General features: G+C 44.0%; 1 protein-coding gene across 1 annotated transcript; it reads right to left on the reverse strand.

Moving 5' to 3' along the window:
• Positions 1-2830: 2830 nt before the first annotated feature.
• LOC121853612 (mucin-6-like) lies at positions 2831-22167 on the reverse strand. The gene is made up of 12 exons (XM_042347870.1): positions 22149-22167; positions 21685-21797; positions 20361-20444; positions 20017-20158; positions 18778-18920; positions 17969-18259; positions 17600-17667; positions 6136-6928; positions 5597-5876; positions 4520-5239; positions 4078-4248; positions 2831-3990 (listed from the first exon to the last, which is right to left on the reverse strand). The coding sequence occupies exons 1-12, from the start codon at positions 22165-22167 to the stop codon at positions 2831-2833; spliced, it is 3984 nt and encodes a 1327-aa protein (XP_042203804.1).
• Positions 22168-25474: the final 3307 nt, after the last annotated feature.

The raw sequence follows: 25474 nt of genomic DNA on the forward strand, positions 1-25474 counted from the left end.
AAAAACTTTTATTCCTCAGTGATCAGTGTGACACATGTCTCTCTCTACAAATGTTTACTGACACATGTAGACTACACACACACACACACACACACCACGTCAGTGAAGTTGCCAAATCCTCCAGTTTCCGTCTCCACCTCCTCTGCCAACTCAAGTCCCTTGGAGCTCCTGCGCCCGAGCTCCTCAGTGTTTACTCAACATTCATGCTACCCAAGCTCACTTATGCCTCCCCTAGCTGATCTTCCTTCCTAAATGCCACACAACGTAAACACCTAGAAAAAGTGCAATAGAGGGCATGTAAGATTATTCTCTCCCCTTCCTACTACACATATAAAGAAGAGCTCAACACACTGACCCTCTTGGCTCTCACTGACCATCACTACGACCTCATCTGCAAATTTGGTGAGAAGCTTCTGCACCATCCTCGACACCGGCTCCTACTACCACCCGAGATCCCTCGTCCGAGAACTGCTGTTCGACACCACAACCGCATCCAGCTCATACGAGCACGAACTGATTGCTATAAGAACAGCCCAGTCCCAACCATTGTAAAAATTATCAATAACTTGTAATCAACCTGTGTATTCACTCCCAGTCAATCTTACTTTTTGCACTGTCACTATGTTGAAATGCCCTGTAGTTTGAGCTTCTCCCCACCTAGTTATTATATATCATATTTGTATCACTTATGTTACTTTTATATTATTTGTAAATCAAGAGACCCATTCCCCAATTCTGTAATTGTATATTTTCGGTCTTCCGGCTGCCATGCTCTTTCAATAAAGGAGGAGACTTGTAAGTGAAAGTGGGTCCAAGAGGCCTGTCGGTTATTTAAGAACCCTTGCACTAAGTCATGCTGAACTTACAGAGTGGCTGTTGAAGGTTATTTCCATGTAATATTGATAACATTCTATCTTCTTCTAATTGACAACCTGTTAAGAAATAGAAGCTAAGTAAACACCGGTGCTTGAGTAGTCAAAGTGTCTACATAACCCTCCCCCCCCCCCTCTCTCCCCAGTCATGACACCACTTCTAGTTCGGTTAGTACCAGTATCGTGACGTCATAACATAAATTATTTTAAAATAAAAAACTCGCAATCATCCAACAGGTCTCTCTAATTCAGCCACCATGACCCGTGAAATGATCAGACAAAAAACAAATCTAGGTAACTATTGCTGTTTGTGTGCAGGTAATTGATGGAGGATAACAGAACCGTGGAGACATAAAATCCAATTGAGCATTATTGGTAATGATTGGCCACAATAAAGCTAGAAAATACAGAAACCCACAAAACTGTTTATTCGCCGTTTACGGCCTGTACTGCGGTGTCTGTGTACTGCGGTGTCTGTGTACTGCGGTGTCTGTGTACTGTGGTGTCTGTGTACTGCGGTGTCTGTGTACTGCGGTGTCTGTGTGCAGGAGGTGTCTGTGTACTGCAGTGTCTGTGTACTGTGGTGTCTGTGCACTGCAGTGTCTGCACTGCGGTGTCTGTGGCCTGCAGTGTCTGTGTACTGGTGTCTGTGCTGTGGTGTGCTGTGTACTGCGGTGTCTGTGTACTGCGGTGTCTGTGTACTGCGGTGTCTGTGTACTGCAGTGTCTGTGTGCTGCAGTGTCTGGTACTGTGGTGTCTGTGTACTGCGGTGTCTGTGTACTGCAGGGGTCTGTGTGCTGCGGTGTCTGTGTGCTGTGTCTGGGTACTGTGTGGTGTCTGTGTACTGCAGGGGTCTGTGTGCTGCGGTGTCTGTGTACTGCAGTGTCTGTGTGCTGTGGTGTCTGTGTACTGCGGTGTCTGTGTGCTGCGGTGTCTGTGTACTGCAGTATCTGTGTACTGCAGTGTCCTGTGTACTGCGGTGTCTGTGTACTATGTAGGTGTCTGTACTGCGGTGTTTGTGTACTGCAGTGTCTCTGTGTACTGCAGTGTCTGTGTACTGCGGTGTCTGTGTACTGCAGTGTCTGTGTACTGTGGTGTCTGTGTACTGCGTGTCTGTGTACTGCGAGGTGTCTGTATTACTACGGTGTCTGTGTGCTACGTGTGTCACCTGTACTGCGGTGTCTGTGTGCTGCAGTGTCTGTGTACTGCAGTGTCTGTGGCTGCAGTGTCTGTGTGCCTGCGGTGTCTGTGTACTGTGGTGTCTGTGTACTGCGGTGTTTGTGTACTGCGGTGTCTGTGTACTGCAGTGTCTGTGTACTGCGGTGTCTGTGTGCTGCAGTGTCTGTGTACTGTGTGTCTGTGTGTACTGCGGTGTCTGTGTACTGCGGTGTCTGTGTACTGCAGTGTCTGTGTACTGCGGTGTCTGTGTGCTGCGGTGTCTGTGTGCTGCAGTGTCTGTGTACTGTGGTGTCTGTGTGCTGCGGTGTCTGTACTGCGGTGTCTGTGTGCTGCAGTGTCTGGGTACTCACGGTGTCTGGGTACCTCACGGTGTCTGTGTACTCACGGTGTCTGGGTACTGGGTGTCTGTGTACCGGTGTCTGGGTGCTGTGGTGTCTGTGTACTGCGGTGTCTGTGTACTGCGAGGTTTGTGTACTGCGTGTCTGTGTGTACTGCAGTGTCTGGTAATACTGTGGTGTCTGTGTACTGCGGTGTCTGTGTACTGTGGTGTCTATGTACTGCGGTGTCTGTGTACTGTGGTGTCTGTGTTACTGCAGTGTCTATTGTACTGCAGGGGTTTGTGTGTACTGCAGTGTCTGTGCATGCCACAGTGTCTGTGTGCTGTGGTGTCTGTGTGCTGCAGTGTCTGTGTGCTACCGTGTCTGTGCTACCCCGGTGTCTGGGTACTGTGGTGTCTGTACTGCAGGGTTTGTGTACTGCGGTGTCTGGGTACTGCGGTGTCAGGTACTCTTGGTGTCTGTGTACTGCGGTGTCTGGGTACTGCAGGGGTCTGTGTACTGCGGTGTCTGTGTGCCTGCCCAGTGTCCTGGGTACTGGTGTCTGGGTACTGCAGGGGTTGTGTGCTGCAGTGTCTGGGTACTGCGGGGTTTGTGTACTGCAGTGTCTGTGTGCTGCAGTGTCTGTATGCTGCAGTGTCTGTGTGCTGCAGGGTCCTGGGTACTGCGGTGTCTGGTACTGCAGTGTCTGTGTACTGCAGTGTCTGGGTACTGCGGTGTCTGGGTACTGCGGTGTCTGGGTACTGGGGTGTCTGCATGTACTGCAGTGTCTGGGTACTCGGTGTCTGTGTGCTGCAGGGGTCTGGGTGCTCGGGTGTCTGTGTGCTGCGGTGTCCATGTGCTGCAGTGTCTCTGTGTGCTCAAGGTCTGTGTACTGCAGTGTCTGTGTACTGCAGTGTCTGGAGTACTGCAGGGTCTGTGTGCTGCAGGGGTCTGTATGCTGCGGTGTGGGTGCTGCGGTGTCTGGGTACTGCCCAGGGGTCTGTGTACTGCAGTGTCTGTGCTGCGGTGTCTGGGTACTGCAGGGTCTGTGTGCTGCAGGGGTCTGTGTACTGCGGTGTCTGTGTACTGCGGTGTCTGTGTACTGCGGGGTCTGTGTACTGCGGTGTCTGTGTGCTGCGGTGTCCTGGGTACTGCAGGGGTCTGTGCAGGGTTTGTGTACTGCAGTGTCCTGTGTGCCTCGCAGTGTCCTGGGTACTGCGGTGTCTGTGTGCTGCAGGGTCTGTGTACTGCAGGGGTTTGTGTACTGCGGTGTCTGTGTACTGGGGGGTTTGTGTACTGCGGTGTGTCCTGGGTACTGCGGTGTCTGGGTACTCTTGGTCTGTGTGCTGCAGGGGTTTGTGTACTGCAGTGTCTGTGTACTGCGGTGTCTGTGTGCTGCAGGGGTTTGTGTGCTGCGGTGTCTGTGTACTGCAGGGGTTTGTACTGCAGGGTCTGTGTACTGCGGTGTCTGTGTACTGCAGTGTCTATGTACTGCAGGGGTTTGTGTACTGCGGTGTCTGGGTACTGCAGGGTTTGTGTACTGCGGTGTCTGTGTACTGTGGTGTCTGTGTACTGCGGTGTCTGTGTACCTGCAGGGGTCTGTGTGCTGCGGTGTCTGGGTACTGCAGGGGTTTAGTATGCTGCAGGGTCTGTGTACTGTGGTGTCTGTATGCTGCAGGGTCTGTGTACTGCAGTGGCTGGGTACTCACGGGGTTTGTGTACTGCAGTGTCTGGGTACTGCAGGGTCTGTATGCTGCAGTGTCTCTGTGTACTGCGGTGTCTGTGCTGCGGTGTCTGGGTACTGCGGTGTCTGGGTACTGCAGGTCTGTGTGCTGCAGTGTTTGTGTACTGCAGTGTCTGGGTACTGCGGTGTCTGGGTACTGCGGGGTTTGTACTCACGGTGTCTGTGTGCTAGGTGTCTGGGTACTGCGGGGTTTGTGTACTGCGGTGTCTGGTACTGCAGGTCTGTGTACTGCAGTGTCTGTATGCTGCAGTGTCTACTGGGTACTGCGGTGTCTGGAGTACTGCAGGGGTTTGTACTGCGGTGTCTGTGTGCACGGTGTCTGGGTACTGTGGTGTCTGTGTACTGCGGTGTCTGTGTGCTGGTGTCTGGGTACTGCGGCGTCCATGTCCCTCACGGTGTCTGTGTACTCGCGGTGTGGGTGCCTGGGGGTTTGTGTGCTGCAGTGTCTGTGTACTGCGGTGTCTGGGTACTGTGGTGTCTGTGCTGCGGTGTCTGTGCTGCGGTGTCTGTGTACTGCAGGGGTCTGTGTACTGCGGTGTCTGGGTACTGCGGTGTCTGGGTACTGCGGGGTTTGTGCTGCGGTGTCTGGGTACTGCGGTGTGTCTGGAATGCACTACGGGGTTTGTGTGCTGCGGTGTCTGGGTACTCTGCGGTGTCTGGGTACTCTGCGGTGTCTGGGTACTGCAGGGTTTGTGTCTGCAGTGTCTGTGTGCCTGCGGTGTCTGGGTACTGCGGGGTTTGTGTACTGCAGTGTCTGTGTACTCGCGGTGTCTGGGTACTGCAGGGGTTTGTGTACTGCAGGGAGGTGTCTGTGTACTGCGGTGTCTGGGTACTCACGGGGTTTGTGTACTGCGGTGTCTGTGTACTGCAGTGTCTGGAGTACTGCGGGGTTTTGTGTACTGCGGTGTCTCGCCTGGCCACTCGCGGTGTCTGGGTACTCTGCGGTGTCTGGAGTACTCGGGGTTTGTGTAGTGCGGTGTCTGTGTACTCTGCGGTGTCTGGGTGCCTGTATGGTGTCTGTGTACTGCGGTGTCTGTGTGCACTGCGGTGTCTGGGTACTCTTGAGGGTCTCTGTGTACTCACGGTGTCTGTGTACTGCGGTGTCTGGGTACTACGGGGTTTGTGTACTGCAGTGTCTGTGTACTGCGGTGTCTGGGTACTGTGGTGTCTGTGTACTGCAGTGTCTGTGTGCTGCAGTGTCTGGAGTACTGCAGGGGTCTATGTACTGCGGTGTCTGTGTACTGCAGTGTCTGGGCTCTGGTGTCTGGGTACTGCGGGGTTTGTGTACTGCAGTGTGTCTGTGTACTGCGGTGTCACCAGGTACTCTGGGGTTTGTGTACTCACGGTGTCTGGGTACTCGTGTCTGTGTACTGCGGGGTTTGTATGCTGCGGATGTCTGTGTACTGTGGTGTCTGTGTACTGCGGTGTCTGTGTACTGTGGTGTCTGTGTACTGCGGTGTCTGTGTACTGCGGGGTTTGTGTACTCGCAGTGTCTGTGTACTGCAGTGTCTCTGGGTACTCGCAGGGGGTTTGTGTGCCTCTGGGTGTCTGGAGTACTCTTGGTGTCTGTGTACTCGCGGGGTTGTACTGCGGTGTCTCTGTGTACTGCGGTGTCTGGGTACTCGGGGTTTGTGTACTGCGGTGTCTGTGGCACTCGTTGTCTGGGTACTGCGGTGTCTGTGTGCATGCAGGGTCTGTGTACTGCGGGGTTTTGTGTACTGCGGTGTCTGGGTACTGCGGTGTCTGTGCACGGTGTCTGTGTGCCTGCAGGGGTTTGTGTGCTCTTGTGTCTGGGTACTGCGGTGTCTGTGTACTCACGGTGTGTCTGTGTACTGCGGTGTCTGGGTACTCTTGGTGTCTGTTGCGGTGTCTGTGTACTGCAGTGTCTGTGTACTGCGGTATCTGTACTGCAGTGTCTAGGTACTGCAGTGTCTGGGTACTGCAGTGTCTGTATACTCTGTGTCTGTGTACTCGCAGTGTGTTACTCACGGTGTCTAGGTACTCACGGTGTCTGGGTACTCACGGTGTCTGTGTACTCGCAGTGTCTGTGTACTGCAGTGTCTGTATGCACTGCAGTGTCTGTGTACTGCGTGCAGGGGTCTGTGTACTGCAGGTCTGTGTGCACCGTGTCTGGGTGCCTCACCGGTGTCTGGGTACTCGTGTCTGGGTACTGCGGTGTCTGTGTACTGCAGTGTCTGGGTACTGCAGTGTCTGGGTACTGCAGGGTCTGTGTGCCTGCAGTGTCTGGTGCACTGCAGTGTCTGGGTACTGCAGTGTCTGGGTACTGCAGTGTCTGCGTGCTGCGTTGTCTGGAGGCTCGCGGTGTCTGTGTACTGCGGTGTCTGGGTACTGGGGTGTCTGTGTACTGCGGTGTCTGGAGTACTGCAGTGTCTGGGTGCTGCAGGGGTCTGTGTACTGCGGTGTCTGGGTACTGCGGTGTCTGGGTACTGCAGTGTCTGGGTACTCGCAGGGTCTGTGTACTGCGGTGTCTGTGTCTGCGGTGTCTGGGTACTCTGCGGTGTCTGGGTGCTGCAGTGTCTGGGTGCTGGGGTGTCTGGGTGCTGCGGTGTCTGTGTACTGCGGTGTCTGGGTACTGCGGTGTCTGGGTACTCGCGGTGTCTGGGTACCCTGCGTTGTCTGGAGTACTGCGGTGTCTGGGTACTGCGTTGTCTGGGTACTGCGGTGTCTGGAGTACTGCGGTGTCTGGGTACTGCGGTGTCACAGGTACTTTCACGGTGTCTGGGTACTCACGGTGTCTGGAGTACTCTTGGGGTCTGTGTACTGCAGTGTCTGGGTACTCTGCGGTGTCTAAGGTACTGCAGTGTCTGGGTACTGCGGGGTCTGTGTCCAATTTTATTGGTGGAAATATGGGAGTAACGTGAACCAATTAACCTTAAATAAATTTTTTTTTTAGATACAACCCCATAATGGCCAAATTTTCCTTTCTTAAGATAATGAAGACAGGCCTAAACTAGGTGTATTGGAGACCAATTTAACGTGAACTGCACCACACAACAACTCAAAATATGTGTTGTTGGGGCTTTTGACCTTTGACCCCATACATTATATATTATGAACAAATAAATATAAAATATAAAATAAACTGGGCATTGGATCAAAGTTCAAGCCTGGCATGTTTCGAATTGATTGATCCAGGACTGAACGAGTGACGATTAATTGTTAACGTATCAGAAAAAAATAAAAACACTGGAAAAGCAATATGTGTCACCATGAGGTGCGAGAACGAACCGGTACTGCCTAAACAAAACCAAGATAAATGTTATTTTTTCCACAGTAATGAAATAAACACAATTAAACAATTATTCCACATAAAACATTTGTTGTACTTTATTCAACAATACAATGCACCAACTATAAGTATTTGATCAACTCAGTGTCAGCTATATATATATATATATATATATATATATATATATATATATATATATATATATATATATATATATATATATATATATATATATATATATATATATATATATATATATATATATATATATATATATATATATATATATATATATATATATATATATATATATATATATATATATATAACTTTGTTTTGGTAGTATACTCCATAGGAAAATTGGTCTAATATCAGAAGCTAAAACGCTGAGTTATGGGAATATTGTCCGGTGGGCGAGGGGAGCGAGGCAAGATGTAAGTACAGGATTTATTTATCATTAACTTCTCAAGCATGGCGACGTTGATGAGCCAGCAGTGTTTTTGTTTTCTTTTTTTACATTAGTCTAATCTTCCACCATGGGAGACGATCTAGATAAAGTGCTCACCTCCTGTACTAGAGGGTCGATGAATCGCACTAAAGGCACACCTAATCCTCACTACTGTGATTGGGAGCCTAAATTTAAACTGGGAAAGCGAATACAATCAAGGTGTTGCCTGCCGCATTGCCTCCTTGTGTACAGTCAAAATGGTTATTATGCTTCCTGCATCTACACTGCCATTAAAAAAATGCTTCGTAACTACTACTGAATACACCTGCTCTAAACATACGATAGTGTTTACATTGTCATAGAGAAATAATGTTTCGTCTTAGGACTCATATTGTTGTTCCTATATTATATTGTAGATGAATTACAATATAAAATTACGATAATCATTTAACGAAGAACATGACAAGTACATGCATGAGAAACAAAACTTTTATATATTAATCTTTCCCCCTTTGAAAGCAAAACTATTTACCAATCCAATCTTGCCTGAAAAAAAGGTGATATTCTGGAAGGATTCGATAACTTATTAAGCTCTTGGAAGAATTAGTTCTGTTTGTCATTGTTTTGACCGTTTCAAAATACGTCTTTAAGATTTTAATCAGTCAGTTAGAGAACCGTCCTCATATCTGAGGGTTGGCGACCACAGTCCTCCACTTTGAACGTTCTCTGGCTGTTTTTATCAATTCTCTAAGCTGAATCTAAGGGTTTTTTTTATCTCTTTGGGGACCCAGTTTTTTATTTCAAATATCCATCCCAGTTTCTGCCTTCCCATCGCCCTCTTACCCTCAAATTTGCCCATTAATATCTCATCCCCAATTACACGACCAAAGTATTAAAACAAAATCTGGACATTTCATGTATTTCTCTTGAAGTTTCTATTAATCTTAGTAGTTCTTCATTAGCTTTTCTGTCAGTGTATCTTATTCTTAGCATTCGCCTATAACACCACATTTCAAAGGCCTCTAATCTCCTTCAGGTGTCTGCTGAAAGTCCTTACCTTTCAGCGACCTTTTTCTCGAATTGTAAAAGGAATGTAATAGTTCGTCAGGGACTGCACGTTCTTGTACTTTGAATGTGCGTCTGGTTAACCTCGGGCGAGTGACGTACCGGGTTTGGCAACGTGCGTACCTCCCTCTTATCCTCCCTCCACTTGGGTCACTCCCGGTCAGAGGAGGAGTGAGGGCTGCCACAAGCTACGCATTTCTTGGTGGTCGCCGAACATGTGGTGTGTTGGTGCCCGGTTGTCCCGCACGTGGAACAGACCTCCTTAGCCCGGCTCGTATTGGCTTGGCTTGATGCCCATAGCGCTGACATTTGCAGCACCTGGTGGGTCTTGGTGTGTATGGCTTCACTGGGACGGTGTCCAATCCCAATGTAACCGTCTCGGGCAATTTGTGTAAAAATTCAACCACAACTGAAGTGGATTTCCGTCTGGTCTAGAAGATTCAGAAGATTCATCGATTAAAAAAGCCTCCACAACGAGCAATTAATATCACAAAACAACAAAGAATCTTCAAGAATCAAACAATTAAGTCACACCTGCTCAGACAATGAAGCAGCCTTTCCCCAAAGAGACGACAACCAACAGTTGCTTACAGTGTAAAAGTAAGCAACCAGATTCTCCTCAGAGAGAGTAGACTAAACAGAAGTTCGTTAGGCAGCAGAATGGATCGGTCGACAACAGCTGACCTCAGATAGATTACAGATTGCCCACGAGGGGGCTAGTTTATTGGGCACCCCCTTACATCCTGTGCAAAGTGAAGCGCAGAAGCGTTTACAGTGCCCAACTGGGAAGCATACGGAGTTCATACTTGCTTTTATGACTCATGCATTAATGGCGTAATGGCTTGAAGGGTCATGGGTTTTGTCAGCAAGTTACATAAAGTGACAGAATGATGAGTGTGTGGAAATTCGGTACAATTCATCTGTTTATGGCAAAGTGTGGCAGGTCCCTAATAATGTCAAGTGCCAGGCCTGTCACTAGGAGGATATCTGGTCAGGAGGAAGAGGTGTTGGTAACGGCTGGGGACCTGTAGGAGGAGGTCATAGGGCAAATGAGGATGTGGTGAAAGAGGGTGTGAGAGTCGGTTGACCACAAAGTTTACAAACAGTGCGGCCAGGCTCAGGGATGACAATGTACTAGGCGTGGCGAAGTACAGTGGGGGTGGTGGAGGTGATATGGTGTGGTGGGGCAGGTACAGTAGGGGTGGAGGGAGGCACATAGGCATTGACATTGAGGGACATGCCTTTTAGTGTAATTGTGATGGTATGTGCGTCGACATGTCGGTGGGGTCCAGATAGCCCTGGTGGAGACAGCTCAGGCACAGGAGTGGGCGCGGCTTGCGGTAGGTGGAGGACAGGTTGAGGCACCAAGTGTCGTGAAGATGGGGCAGGACTTCGCTCGGGGGCAGCAGGACACACCAGGGCAGGCCCGGTAGGCACTACACCAGTAGTGAAGGCCGCCGGCGGTGGAGTAGGCAGTGAGCAGGGGACTCAGGGACTACCAGCTTGTGTCAAAACAGAAGAGAGGAGTGACTGGGTGGCAACAGATGGCAGGAGTAGGTGGGAGATGGTGGTACAGAGTGTCGCGAAGAGTTGTTCAATACGGTTGGTAAATTCTTGGAAGAGGGATATGATCTGCGTCATGCCACTGGCGGGGGGTTGTGGGGAGGCACCGGTGAACAAGGCCTGACAGCGTCAGAGTAGAGACAGGGAGGATGCCCAGTAGTAGTTGAGTTAGGAGACGGCCTGGACTGCTGTGTTTTAGCCAGGAGAGGCCAGGCAGAGGCAGGTGTTGTTGTAGAAGGCGTTGCTGGAGACAGAGGGGACACAGGGGGGTGTGGTCCGGAAGACTGGGGGGTGGGGCGTTGTGGTAGACTTGGCCTTCGGGGAGGCTTTTCCCCTGGGACAGACGGACGATTGGGGTATTGCCGTGAGTCAGCATTGTGCCGGCCGCCACAGTTACAACATCTGGGATTAATTACATAGCCCACCCCACCACTATTAAGGTGGGCTTTGATTTTCTGGGCACAGGCGGCGGAGTTGTGATTTCGTGAACAGAAGCGACATCTCGGACGATCACGTCGACAGCAGGCAGTGAAGTTGTAACCCCAATGAGAACAGAAAACACAAAATGCAGGCTCAGGATGATAGGCTTCTGCATACAGTTGGGGTAAGAGTGGGTGGGCATCCACAGTGGTTGGGCACTCCCCTCCCTTCCACTTGACAATGACAGCGGGTTGTGGAACTCTCCCCCGGTAATGGCGACGTATACTCAGTATACTAGAGTTAAAGTCACGCCCATCTTCGATGTCAGCGTATAAGGGGAAACGTTTCACTAGGATGTGGCAACATTCATCCGCGTCTACTGGGGGGGGGGGTGGGGCACCAGGACGACCCCGTCAAAGCCAACAGTACTAAGTGTTTCATAGAAGTCTGACACTTGATAAAGTTCCAGTACCCTCAGGACAGAACAAGTGATCAACACCTCGTGATCTCTGACTACACCTCAGTGTATGTGTGTGTGTGTGTGTATACACTATGATGTTGGTCAGGCCTCGAGAACTCTTACCTCAGCAAAAAGCTCTCATTTCTAGAGACTTTAGACCAGCGTAATTTAAAAACATACTGAAGACTTCAGACCAGAACACTTGAGATACATAGACTTCAGACACAGTAACTTTTGACCCGGGCTCTTCAAACCTCTGGGGTCAGAGACCTCATGATAGGAGATTTGCAATTCTCAGGCCTCAGGCTCGGAGAGTTCAACTCTCGAGACATCAAAGTAAAAAGACTTTAAGAATAGTGAATTCACTTAAGGAAACTTTTAGCCCGGAGATTTCGGACCCAATAAATCTGAATTAGAGACATCAGGATAGGAAGTTTTTAATTTCCTACTCACCCTTTGGTTTAACACCTTCTCTTCTCCTTTCCTGGACAAACTCACCTGAAGTGACATACGCACACAAAAATCAGTGTTTAAAATTCAGTATTTTTCATGGTGTAAGATTAACATGAAAAAGTCTGATTGTTTGATTACCTAAAACTGTTAAGATTTAACATCCTTATCTGGCATTATAATGATAAACTGGGAGTAGCATAAATTATTAGGAATATTTCGATTTTACAATCGGAAATATAAACGTGAAAGATATAGATAAAAGTGTAGAATTCAACTGGCAAATTTGGATCAATCTACAACTACTCAGAATAATTAAGATTAGCTATGATTATCTGAGACTAGGATAAAGATATTCCTAATTTAATAACCTTAATCACACCATAAAGAAGCAGACAGGTTAGGCCAAAGCTTATTAAAATTAAAGTTATTAAAGGTGGAAAGGATGAGACAGAATAGTAGTGGCCAGTTAAACATTATCCCCAAACCATTAATAGTCAAAGTCACTAAGACGGCAACTCGTCATGGACATTAAATTATTTACGATAAGGACAATAAAAAAGTGTGAAATGTGGGCTCTGGACACTAGGGGATAAAACAGTTTGAAACATCAGATAGGTTGTCCTTAAGAGCATATGTGGTGAATAAGGTGCAAGGAATACGAAAAATGGAAACAAATGGGAGAAGCGGAATTGAGAACTACGTCGTACTAAGAACCAATTAGAGGTACCAAGTATGAAATGAGCCTAATGTAGAAATGGGGTGAAAAAAATAGTGAAAAGAGTAAATAATTCACAAATTGCTGGGAGGAGAGAGAGAGAGAGAGACAGAGAGAGAGAGAGACTGATGAAGATATAGAAGGATAAAAGGGAAAGGACACCCAAAGAGCAGCTGTATGTATGCGTGTCAGGAACGAATCACATCTTAGTGGATTAGGCAGATGAACGTGCTACTGATGGTGATGTTAAGTTACAGAAAATGATAGAGGAGAACTTGGTGAATATTTGTAAGCACTGAGGGACACTTTATACGTGAGTCCGTATTTCTCGTAAACCCATGTGCTCTATACTATGCCGGGAAAGACTTGGCAGGAATGAAACTAAATTTGCATAATTAAGAATTCCTTTAAATTATGATTGGTATGATGTTCGTCCTTTCTCTGTACTTCAGTGTCGGACTAAACACAATCAAAAGCTCTTTTTATCAATATCCAGGCCCTTATCTTATGTTAACTTTACTTTAATTTACTGCCCCTTTATATATTACATTGTACACTCAATCTATCAATTAATTAGAAAACACTCCTCATATCTGGAGGTTGGCGACCACAGTCCTCCATTCGAAATCCCGGGCTGTTTTTACCTATATAGGGGTAATTGCCGATTCGGAATATGTTCTGTATATTCATCTTTTTTGGAAACTTCGGATTGGCCTTAAACGATCATGTAGTCCATAAAAATGTATATATACGAATAGTGTCATAAAAACTAAGCTAAACTAACTTTACCATAACGTAACCTAGACTATCCGAACCTAATCTATTTAGGTGGAATTTACTACCTTTTGTATGCCTGCCTGTGTGTCTCTCTATTCCAGCCATAGCTCCAAAATGGAAGCAGTTAGAACCTTACACACACATAACATTGTATTAGCTCCTGTTTTATAGGCAGAAGTATTTATATAAATGGGTTAATTACATTAGACTTATATACTCTATCATCCCCTGTAACTTTCCACTAGCTATGAAGTAGTATGTTCAGAGCACGTGTTAAGGTGTGCCCACGGGAAGTCACGTTACTTAGTGGTGAGCTACAGGATTAAGTGACTGGCTCTCTGGCCACCTATTGCGGGCAGAAGTTTGATAACCCGGACTAGAGGAAGACGTTATTGAGAGCCATCATGGATGGTTCCGTCTTCCCTCGAGGGAGGACGTCGGATATTCCGTTCTTCCCTCGATGAGTCCCTACTCATTCTCACTCACCGCTCATCGACAGGACGTACTTAGCAGAACCATTTAACATAGCCTCTGTCCTCATTTAATACTGACAGCTACAGTGATTAAGTTACAGTGACAATCTTTTTTGAAAGTGTACATCGAAGCCTTTTATAATAAATACAAACATAGGAACATCTTGAAATTCACTACAGACGATCCAATAAACTTTGAACTATATTTTAGTATGCTAGAATACAAGGTAACGTGCTTCATAAGTGATTGTTACAAGTGGTGACAACCCAGGAAGGTTGTTACATATATGACAGTTTCACAAGTAACTGTTATATTCACGGTAACAGTCACCTCAACAGATACGCAGTAGGTAAAGGTAGAGATATTATGTTCTCCCATTTTTTTTTCACTGGAATAAGCCCACCCGGGCACAGGCCGAACGACCCACAATGGGGCCTAAGCGACGAAAAAAATAAGAACAGAAAGAAATCAAAAATAGAGAAGAAAAGGGTTATATTGTGTTAGTCTACACCACGATGATGCCGGAAAACCAGCTTTTTAAAGTGAGACAGAGTGTATAAGTATGGAAACACAGAAGATGGCAGAGCATTCCACAGTTTGGCTGTGTGTGGAAAGAAGGATGTACTATACCGCGTTATTCTAGTGTTACCTAGGTCTACAGAGAAACAGTGGGCACCGCGGGCAAGATGTGTGTTATGAACCCTCGGCCTTGCCAGCGGTACACAGGATGCCAAATCCACCGAACATTGCCCGTTAAAGTACCTGTAAAAGAGAGAGAGTGAAGCAACATTGCGGCGAAGAGATACACTATTATTAAGAAGCAATTCGTTATAACATGGTTCCCAAGGTTTTACACCTTGGTATTCTTAGCTTGCAGATGACGTCACTAGTACCCAGCATGAATCGCAATCTTTTCCAGTCTGCCATCTTGGAAGTAGTCAAAGCGAGGCGACATAGTTAAAAAGTGAGGTAGATTTGGCTGATAAATATTGAATTATGTAAGATGGCAAAGGCAAGTGTTGCATTTGGCTCTCACAATAATTATAATACTAAATGAATTTGTTTTTGATAGTATAGCCAGTATCACCGGTATCATTAAGTGACAAGAAGAAAAAACGGGACATTGTCTACCAGAGACCCTTACTCAAGTTTTGCAAGAGGGGCATTTAAAAAATATTAAATCCTTATTCTATAGGAGCCAAGGTGTCCAGTGATCTATTTCAATTTAGTAAAACATTACATAACTTTCTTTTGCTAAACATTAATTTCTTACTCTTTTGAAGGTACTAAAAATGTGTTATCAACTGCGTTAGTAAGTGAATCCACACAGAATAAACCTTTCATTCTGCAGATATAAGCATTAAGGTTTACCGAGCTGTGTTTATAGCTTTGGATGACGCAGTGACCAGGTGACAATAAACAGACAAACAAACAGCTGATAAACCTACCTGAGAATATCTCACTCTGTCAGACATCAACAATCTGTAGCTTCCAAATTTCAAATGCCTCACCTCATTCGCCTATCCACTGAAGAAATAATTGTCAGAATCCTGAGACTTGTAAGCTTTAACTCATCAAGTGTGTCTGAACTTCAGGCGTTTATGAGGTAGGTGACTGTCGAGTTAAGTAATCTGCAGCCATTGTTTTACTTCGGTCGATCACTCCGCCTCGGCAGGTGAAGTTTCTCACTGCATTGTGTCCTACAAATGGCGTCTAAAGAATCTGCCTGTTTCTGTTTACCAGGTTTACTATTTCTCCCTCAGGGTCTCCCCCAATTGCAGGGTAAATCATTGATATTGTGAAATAATAACTTACAAACAATAGCTCTTATACTTCAAAGATGGTGGACCGCGCATGACATGCTGGGTAAACGTGACGTAACTGCTAACTATGAACTCTATTGGCCACGGACCCCAAGGTGTTTGTTTGTGAGTGTCCGTAACTGTCTGTTCCAGCCATAGCTCCAAAACGGAAGCAGTTAGAGACATGAAACTTTACACACATATTACAAGGGTCCCAAGGTTGTGCACCTTGGTATTACTATTGACCACGGACCAAGGGTGGTCCGCACAAGAACCAACATTATTACCCAATTGAGAAATTATCACGGCGATTTCCGAAGGTGGTTAGTTTAGGTTATGTTAGGTTAAGTTACCCATGTTAAGAAGAGCAAACTGCGACAGTCAGTGATATAGTTTACACCTAACCCTTTCGAGGGCTTGCAATTTTCCTAGTATACTACAAATAAAAAGATAAATGAAACACTCAGAGACTTTATTAAAGTTGAGGGTGACCTGTGTAAGCATGAGAACGTTGAGGCCACGGAACACGTCACATTGGGAATCGGTCGCTCATCATGTATAATGGGGTCCAGATTGTGTTTCTTAGGAAGGTGATTGCGACAGGATACACGTGGCTGAGCTGGTCTTGGTCTCGGGTCACAGTAGTGCACTTGATATTACAAGATCGCTATTGGAGGCGTAGTTGTTGCACCGTTTCCAGCAAAATGTTATATTGGATATCATTCGAATATCCTCATCGCTGACACCACGTGTGTCGGATGTGTGTTTAATATCCACACCAGACACCAGAATATAACTGTTACCACCTGTGTGACCTCAATATCACACCATGTGTTACCAATATATCGCTCCTACTAGTTACCACCAATATATAGCCAGTGTGACCAGGTCACACCACTAGTTATCAGTACCATGACTTGCAAATTATTAAAATATTACAACTTTATTTTTAATATCAACACAAGGTAATTGTAAGTAATGATTTGAGCAATAGAGTTAAATCTATAGTTTACTTTTCCTGAATTAAAAAGAGTTATGAAATTAAAAGAGTCCTTGCTTGTAAAGATGGGATTAAATGAATGCTCAGATTAAATATACATAAACATAATTATTCAAAAGAATCAATAACAAATACACTCGTAAAAAATTCATACTAAACATATATACACTCAAAAATTATTTAATACTCATTATAGGATAAATCTAGTGATAACTTCTCACTAAGCAATCACTCGTTCATATAAATCATAAAGGGTTTCATGATAATTTTACCACTGTAGCTATTTCCAGTTACCTAAGCTTGGTTGATGAAAGGTAACTTAGTAAGCACATTTAAAAAGTTTATGGGTAAAGTTTGTAAACCAAATGGTCTTTTTTCCATTAATTTTGAAGAATAAACTAGTTACAGTCAACAAGGATATTACCGTAATTAACACTATAAGCTATCAGTGTTAGTGAAGGACGGAGCTTTTCAATAATTAGCTTTTACGTTCATCTATCGTGAGGGTTGAGTGGTAACTGCTGGGAGAGCCGGCTCTAAGGAAGCTGACCTAGCATCTTTAGAGATGCTACTATGCCAGTGGAAAATTACTGATCACATGATCAATGTATGACGCTCACTTGCTCATGGAAAATTACCGTGGGTGATGGAGTTATATAAGACTGATGTATTTAATCTATATTTACATAAGTACTACTGTCTATTAGACGGGGGCTAATACATTGCTCGGTCACCACCTTCCGAGCTCCACAAGGAATTAACTAATCTCGCAGAAAACCCAATACATATACTTACCCATGTTACATGCATATGTGTGTAGACACTAAACTGGGGAAGCTGCAACTGTGGGTCTTGAGATGAAGTAGCTAAAGATTTATAGTCTGTGTTATCATGGTAGAAGTGTTCGAATGTTGATGTAGAGTTTCGAGTGTGCCCACAGCTCTCTTGAGATGGGCATCAATAGACTCCATCTGGCACGGAATATTTAGTAAACCATACAGCTCATACTTTATGGTCACGTCCCAAAAGTGTAGCTAAGGCACCTGATTTTATGACTTACATGGACGCATCCACGACATGGTGGTGCCACAAAGGAGTAGGAGTAGTATTACGATGATCCAAGCCATTCTAGAAAAGGTGGATTTGTTTTAGTATCATTTCGCAGAACATTGTTTTAAAAGGTAATCATTAGCGACACTTGGTAGACTTGATGTATTTACAGTTTGAACAGATGTGTCTGGGACTTCGTTAACATTCCTGGGGAGTAAATCTGGGTGGGCTCTCTTAAGTCTGTCCGCATGTACTACGTCTGAAGTTTGTGAATTTGGTTTAATTTTTTTTTTAATTTGCTGCCCGCTTCTTTGGAGATAATATGGAATGGTCCGGCAAATTTGGGGGAAAGTTTGGAGTTCCGTTCAGGTTTTCTCACCATAACAGCATCGCCAATTTCTAGTGTTGTAGGCTTAGCCTGTTTATGTTGCATATAAGTCATTTCAGCGTGTGACGCTGCTAAATGTTTCCGTACTTGGCCATGAGTATCTGTGAAAATGCTGATTTGCTTGGTAGCGAAATCGTCCACATTGTAGACTGGGCAAGGTTTGCCTATAAGTATGTCATAGGGTAGACGTTTGTCTTTGCCATAAACAATATAATAGGGTGATTTGCCCGTGGAGCTATTGATCGACCCGTTAATAGAGGCTGCCACTTCAGGTAACAAATCCTGGCATGCATTTTACATTTGACTCACTGTTGGACAAAGAATCTCTTGGGTTTTACGATTGGTTCTTTCAACGAGGCCATTTGCCTGTGGATGATAAGCTGTTATAAAGCTTTCTTGGATGCCATATTGTCGACAAATTTGTTGTAAAAGTTGATTCTTTAACTCTAATCTGTTGTTGGAGAAAAGAACCTTGGGAGTAGTAAAAGGACATAATTTATGAGGTGCATAACTAGGGCATGAGCCACAGATTCGGCTGAGTTATCCTTCAGTGGGACTAAAATCACAAATCTATAAAAATGATCCACACACACACTAGTAAGTACTAGGATCCTTGATGACTCTCTGAAGTTATAACAAGTCAATGGCGACTGTGTCAAATGGACGTTCTAAGCACACGATAAACACTTAGCAATGTCTCTTTTCATAATATTCCAAAATATATTTTTTCTGATTTCCGCAAGGCATTTGTCACGTTAGGGGTGACCTGCTTGAGGAACATCGTGGTGCAACGTTATTACCGTTGCACGAAGTATATCAGATATGACAATTTGTGGAACAATACCCTGAGCTGTCTGTTTGGAGCGATGGATTATGTCTTGTCGTAGTTCAAATTGACTGAACAGAAGAGGTAACTTTGGAAGATTGGCCTCCTCCCCAGACTCTAGATAAAAAATAACTGCAGACTACAATGGATGCAGTCGTTGTTCATCCCTTAATTGCGAGAGAGTGAACAAACATACAGGTGTCACTGGTGCTATGTTTCTGGACAAAGCATTGGCGACCACATTCGCTCGTCCCGGTAAATACTTGAACACGGGGTCGAATTCTTGAATGGTCAGACACCAGCATGCTAATCTGCCTGAAAGACTTTTGCCGTGGAACTGTCACTGCCACGTGATTCGTATGGATGGTTATTTGATAACGCAAAATTAAGTCTTTTAACTTCTTCAGTGCCCAAACAGCAGCTAACGTTTCTAGGTAATCTCTCGAGATTTCTTGTCAAGAGGAATTTACCAATATCCGCTAAGCAGATCAAGGTTGCTAAATACAGCATTATCCTTGCCTAGAGAGTGCAAGATACCACACAGGACAGGCAATGGATACCTATCCGAGATAATGTTTTCGTTGCTGTGCCTAAAATCAATAACTGGGGGCCAACCTCCATCCTTCGTAGGAACTTAAAGCAAATGACTATTGAAAGGAGACTTTGAATGTGTGATAACTTCCTGCTCTAACATATCTTGAACCATGTCCTACACGACAGCGCGCTGGCTATGTGGTAGTCGGTAAGCTGGTATGTAAATCGGGTTTGTGTCCGGTTTTAAGATATGTCATGCAAAGTGAAACTTGTCCGACGTAGCTGTTCTCCTGGTAAGGCAAAAATGTTTATATAGTCGGCAAGCAGCTCTAGGACCATAGTCTTGCCTTACGGGTGATCAATTACCTTAACATGTGGTGATATTTGTTCTATCCTCTCCTGTCTGGTTTGTGTAATTTATGTGTTACACACCCAATTGGGAATTGCGAAGGCTGTTGAGCTACATTATTATGATAAACCAGAAAATCACACAAATAATATCCTTCTTTCAATATTCTGAGAGCGCCTAAACTGTTGAGAACTAGGACATCTGTTGAACTACCAGGACGAATCGCACTCAATGTAGATTCGCATGATAGGCCTTTAACAGTGGCTCTGGTTATTTCCTCATTCTGAAAATGGAGAGTACCTGTTAAGATTGCAGGCACGATCGTCTAACTTTTGCTGCTATAATCATTCTGGGTAAATGAATCTGTGGGGTCTGGGACTGGCTTTGACTCAGAATCCATCTTCCTCGTAGTAGCAGGGAGGACAAAACATTCACCCTTGCGGAGAGCAATGGTACAGACGTGTGCATGGCACTGTTGGAAACCCCATGAACAGTGATAGTATGTTTTCTTGGCTGAAATCTATCATGTTATGTTTTTGAGTTGGAAGATCTATTAATCCGTAAGCTGGTAAATTAAATTTTGGGACTACATTAAAATTTGCAGGAAATGATGTAACACGTCTTAGAAATACGTAATGGTAATGTTGCAATTCCTGTAATGTCCAGCTAGGTACCGGAAACTCCTGAGTGATCGGTGTCAGTAGGTCGTATTGGAAATTCTTGGCGAGGGGATCTTCATTGTAGTTCTTGATAGGATGCTAATGAGATTACATTTGAGCACGCCCCCGTATCAATGTCAAGGGCAGTGTTTTTCATACTGGGGGCCATGGCAGGCTAGTGTAAGTAGTATAAGTTCGGAGAAAATGTGGAAACTCTGATTCAACTTTTTTTTATTACTTTGCCTTGTTAGGGGAGAAATCTTTTTTTTTCTTCTTTTTTTGTCATTGTGTGTAATCATAATACCCATACGGTACAGTTTTGATATTTACATAGTATGGGGCAGCAGCTAGTTTTTCATTTCCAACGGATTCGCTCAGATTGCACAATTCTAGTTCTTGTTCAGACGAATTCCTTGATCTCAGAAAGATTTTGCTGCCAGAGACCTCTATGAAGAAAAATCTCTGACTGTATTCTGGTGCTGAATGTATCAGTCATATCCAAAAGTTAGTGAAATCGCACTTCGAGTCCTCTTACCATTTTCTACCACTTATTTATGTGAATCTGGTTTCTCCACCCATCAAATTGAGAATAAAAACCGAAACCGGTTACATGTGGACCCAGACATAAGATGTGCTTTATCAGTGACTCAACCTCGAATCAGTCGACTGATTGAAAAGAAACAATAGACATCCATCCCATTGAACTGTAGCAAAATATGCATTCTGTTTCATGATTGAAAACATTAAAATAAAGAAAGAGAACCAAAACAGTTTATTTTCATCATTATTTGTGAGGGGCTTGGGAGAGAACTGAAGGGGGGCCACGAGGATGGTGAGTGTTCCTCATGGGGGGAATGAAGGGAAAAAGTTTGAAAAACGCTGGTCTAGGGCAAGCTTGACTGCCCCAACCCTCGCCGGAACAGATAACACTTCCGTTTTGTTTAGCGCCACTATTAATGAGGCCGCAACAGAAGAGCTGTTGTGCGGTGGTACTGGTGTACCTATCCTACGTATTTCTGGGAAAGGCGCTGATCTTCCCCTGCCTTCTTATGATAGCGACGTCGTGATGCCCGCTGTTGTGTTACCTGGGGTAACTCATATCCTATAGCCCGACAATGTTGGCGAACTTGACATGCTTCGGAATTATGGGAGGCAGACTGATGATACACACACCACGTATCAGCTGTCGGTTCTGTAGCAGACATGATCTCAGCAACTGCTATACAAGTCCTGGTGGGTCTTGTCGCAGTTTGAAGTCGTGTTTGGGTTTGGCACCACTTTGCTGGAGCTGGTAATAAAAGTCAACTGTATGACCTTTTTTGTTGCAGTGTGTACATACTAAAGGTTGCTTGACATTTATGCCAGAGTTCTTGGGAACTCTTTGTTGAACCGGGGCCACTGGTGTGACTGTCCCAGCTACGGGTGTATGCTGTGTCTTAATTGCTATATTACCTGTGAAATCAAGAATTATATCAGTGTGGGTATTGTCATCCATCGAAGGGTCACGGATCGTCAATAGAAAATAGCAAATTAAATTAATTTTGCAAAATTGTCTACTAACATTTTGTCATCAGAGTCCAACCAGGTCGAACCAAGAAAAGTAGCCTTGATGTTTTAAAAGACATCATCAGCTATGAAGACATTTTTCATGGTATCCTCTACTCGAATCATACGAGTGAGATGGTCAATCCATCTAAACATCCAATTCAGGTGACCAATTAAAGTCTTTCTAAACACATTATATGAAGGATCCACCGGACGTCTAATGTCTAAATGTTCATTAACTTAACTACCTTTCTTTACGTGACCGCGACAAAAGCATTGCGCTCTTCATATCCCGTTATTTGGATGTTCTTCACGGCATTTTCACATGATTGTAAAAATGCTAGAATTGTTAGATGACATGCCTGAACTAGCTGTAGCCATGGTTAGTGAGTTGTTAGACAACTTAGAACTAACTGGAGGATTAGTGGATGCGGGAGGTAAATGAGGATTCTCTGACACACTATGTTTCTCTGTAGGATGAGAGGGAACTGGCCTGTAATAAGGTGTTGTGTACGCACTACCAGAGCTAAGGGTTCTACATTTTAACTCGTGAAATGATTGATCAATATATTGTTCACTACTCTCAAGTAAAGTGTGTCACTTTGAATGCGTCTGTGATCCTTGCAAATCTACCTGTGGTTTAGCGTCCACACCAGCGCCAGTAGCTAGCACTACGTCAGACGGGACTGCGTTTTCTAATTGATCAGAGTCACTATGATAATGTTCTGCCAAGTCCGTAATGTTTGAACCCAAATATTTAATGAACTTATCCATAAATGCCAAACAATAAAATAAAATTGCACTAAATAATAACCTTGTCCATCCATTTGCAGTAAATGATTTAGATTATAATTTAAATAATTAAAGTATCAATAAGTGAGCAGGTGAAAAATATTGGAATATAATGTCAAAAAAAAATATAACCTCACCCCGCCAGGACTCGAACCCGCAAAATTATGTGTGTGACCAGGGAACGTTACCTCTAGGCCACTAGGACAATAAAAGCAGTCCTAGACTTTGTTATATTTCACACAAAGCCTGTTTATCGAGCTTATGGCGCCGTGAACCTCTTATAGGGGACTACCCGTACACGGGAACCTCGTGTTTCGAAGCTGGATTTGGTAAAACGTTACTCTGATCACTTATGAGGCACGGGTAGTCCCCTATTGGAGGTTCACGACGCCATAAGCTCGATAAACAGGCTTTGTGTAAAATATAACAAAGTCTAGGACTGCTTTTATTGTCCTAGTGGCCTAGAGGTAACGTTCCCCGGTCACACACATAAGATCGCGGGTTTGAGTCCTGGCGGGGTGAGGTTGTTGATTATATGTAGAAGTCCGAGCTCTTTATGGGCTAATATATATATATATATATATATATATATATATATATATATATATATATATATATATATATATATATATATATATATATATATATATATATATAAAGTTACCTTTAATTAAAAACTAACCTATTACGAAATCTGACATGTGAAGCTATGCTGTAGAATATGTTACATTGCGTGTATATATCTACTGTATGTCTGTGGCATACCTATTTAATGAAGAATTGATTGTCTAATCGAAGAATTCTAGAAATTGATAGAAAGTGTGGTCTTGAAAACCATAGATTTCATCAGAGTAGGGCAGCCAGCTGATTATGAAGGTCAAGGTCGCTCCTTGATGTGAAGATCCACGATGTCGTCGCTGAGGAATCCAAGATGGCGTTCTAGTTGCCAAGACTATTGAATCAGATTACCTCAGCAATGTTGAAAGTGCTACAGGCGAGCAAACTAGCATAGTCTGTAGGTTACTGGACGTTGTGAATATTGGGTGTCACACTATGGGTCACAGAGTACATCCACCGCCGGTGTTGTCCACAAGCGCTGATTCAGTCTCATCACCCTTGGAGCTAGAGACTGGGGGTGGCACCACCTAGGGGGTTGCCTGGGGCACTTGGGGGAAGGGGCTATTTCACGCTGGGTAGGGAAGAATTTGTTGACAGGTTGTTGAATGATGAAGCAGCCACAACAAGTGATTGGAGTCATATCCACTGGATGGGGCGCTGGATCCTTTAGACGAGTGTTACCACAATGAAGTGAATTATTTTATTATCTCACTTTTGTATGTTATAGATAAAATTAAATTATGATGTAAATCTGGGACGACAAATATATGTACCACTCAATACGTAACATCTCTCACCATGGGATATATCCATGTGCAACCAATGAGAATGTTAAAGTTTGACCAAAAATTTTTAGTTTTGGTATAAAAACACTGGTTCTTGTTATGAATTCGGTCTTCTAGCTGTCACCTTATGTAGCTACTTTCGGTTACCTGAGCTTGGCAGATGAGAGGTAACTTAGTAGGCACATTTAAAAGGGTTTATGGGTTTAGCGTGCAAACCCAAATGGTCTTTTCTCCAATTATTTAGAAGAATAAACTATTCACAGTCAACAAGGACATTGCCGTAATTAACACTATAAGCTGTGAGTGTTCGTGGAGGACAGAGCTTATCAATAATAAGCTTTTATGTCACACGTCCATCTACCGTGAGGGTTGAGTGGTAACTGGAGAGAGAGCCGGCTAAGGAAGCTGACCTATAGCTTCTTTAGCGACGCTACTTGCCAGTGGAAAATTACTGATCACATGGTCGGTGTATGACGCTCACATGCTAATGAAAAATTACCGAGAGTGATGGAGTTATATAGGACTGATGTATTTAACCCATATTTATAAGTCCTACTGTCTATTAGACAGGGGCCAATACACCACTTCTCAATTGAAATTATATCTCTATGGATTAACATACAAATTTCAAACTTAGCTGAAACATAAGTCCTTGTTCCAAGTGTTCTTCCATTAATATGTTAAAAAATACTAGGAACCTCTTGTATGTACTGTACATATACCCGGCTTCAACTTTAAACTGCTACCATATTAACAGCTCTAAGTTAAATCTAGTTACAAGTTACAATTGCTCCACACATATTAACTCCTGTACACAGAAACCCCTGAAAATTATGATTATTTTCTGTACCTATTCTAGATAATAATAATTCACTTAAATCACTGAAGATTCACTTTACTCAAAGCCATTAAGTAGCAAATTAATTCATCGAAATAACACTTAATCATTTAAAGTAATACTCTTATCTTTCACTGTTTCTTTAAAAAAAATAGAAAAAATGTATCTTTCATATATTCACGGTAAAGTATATAATGACTAATTGCTTACTGTATTAAATCAGTATCATCTTCAAATTAATCATCATACAATAAAATCCAGTGATGACTAAGAAACTTTTTTGTTTACCCCAAAATATCATAATAATTTCACTATGTTTCACTTATATAATTCACTTGTATCAAATATAAATAATTCTATATCATCTCTGATCAACAAAAAAAAAAAGAACAGTTATCATATCCTCTCGTGGGGTATTTTAACACTTATTTATAACTATCAGTGGTAGGCTCCCCCACTTCTAAGACACTGGTGTTCGTATCCTGCTACCATATCAAGCTCACCAATAATCATAATTTACACCGTTTCAGTTTACTTAAGTTAACTATTTC

Source organism: Homarus americanus, unplaced genomic scaffold (genome assembly GCF_018991925.1).
Source record: "Homarus americanus isolate GMGI-L3 unplaced genomic scaffold, GMGI_Hamer_2.0 scaffold4896, whole genome shotgun sequence".
Taxonomy (NCBI): domain Eukaryota; kingdom Metazoa; phylum Arthropoda; class Malacostraca; order Decapoda; family Nephropidae; genus Homarus; species Homarus americanus.

Bases quoted from the DNA above. Each gene is read 5' to 3' on its own strand.
- LOC121853612 (XM_042347870.1), bottom strand. The intron at 20,445-21,684 runs GTATGTACACAC...TAATCTCATTAG, and splicing joins TAAATGTCAAGCAACCTTTA to CATCCTATCAAGAACTACAA. The intron at 5,240-5,596 runs GTACACAAACCC...CAGACACTGCAG, and splicing joins GCAGTACACAGACACTGCGA to TACACAAACCCCGTAGTACC.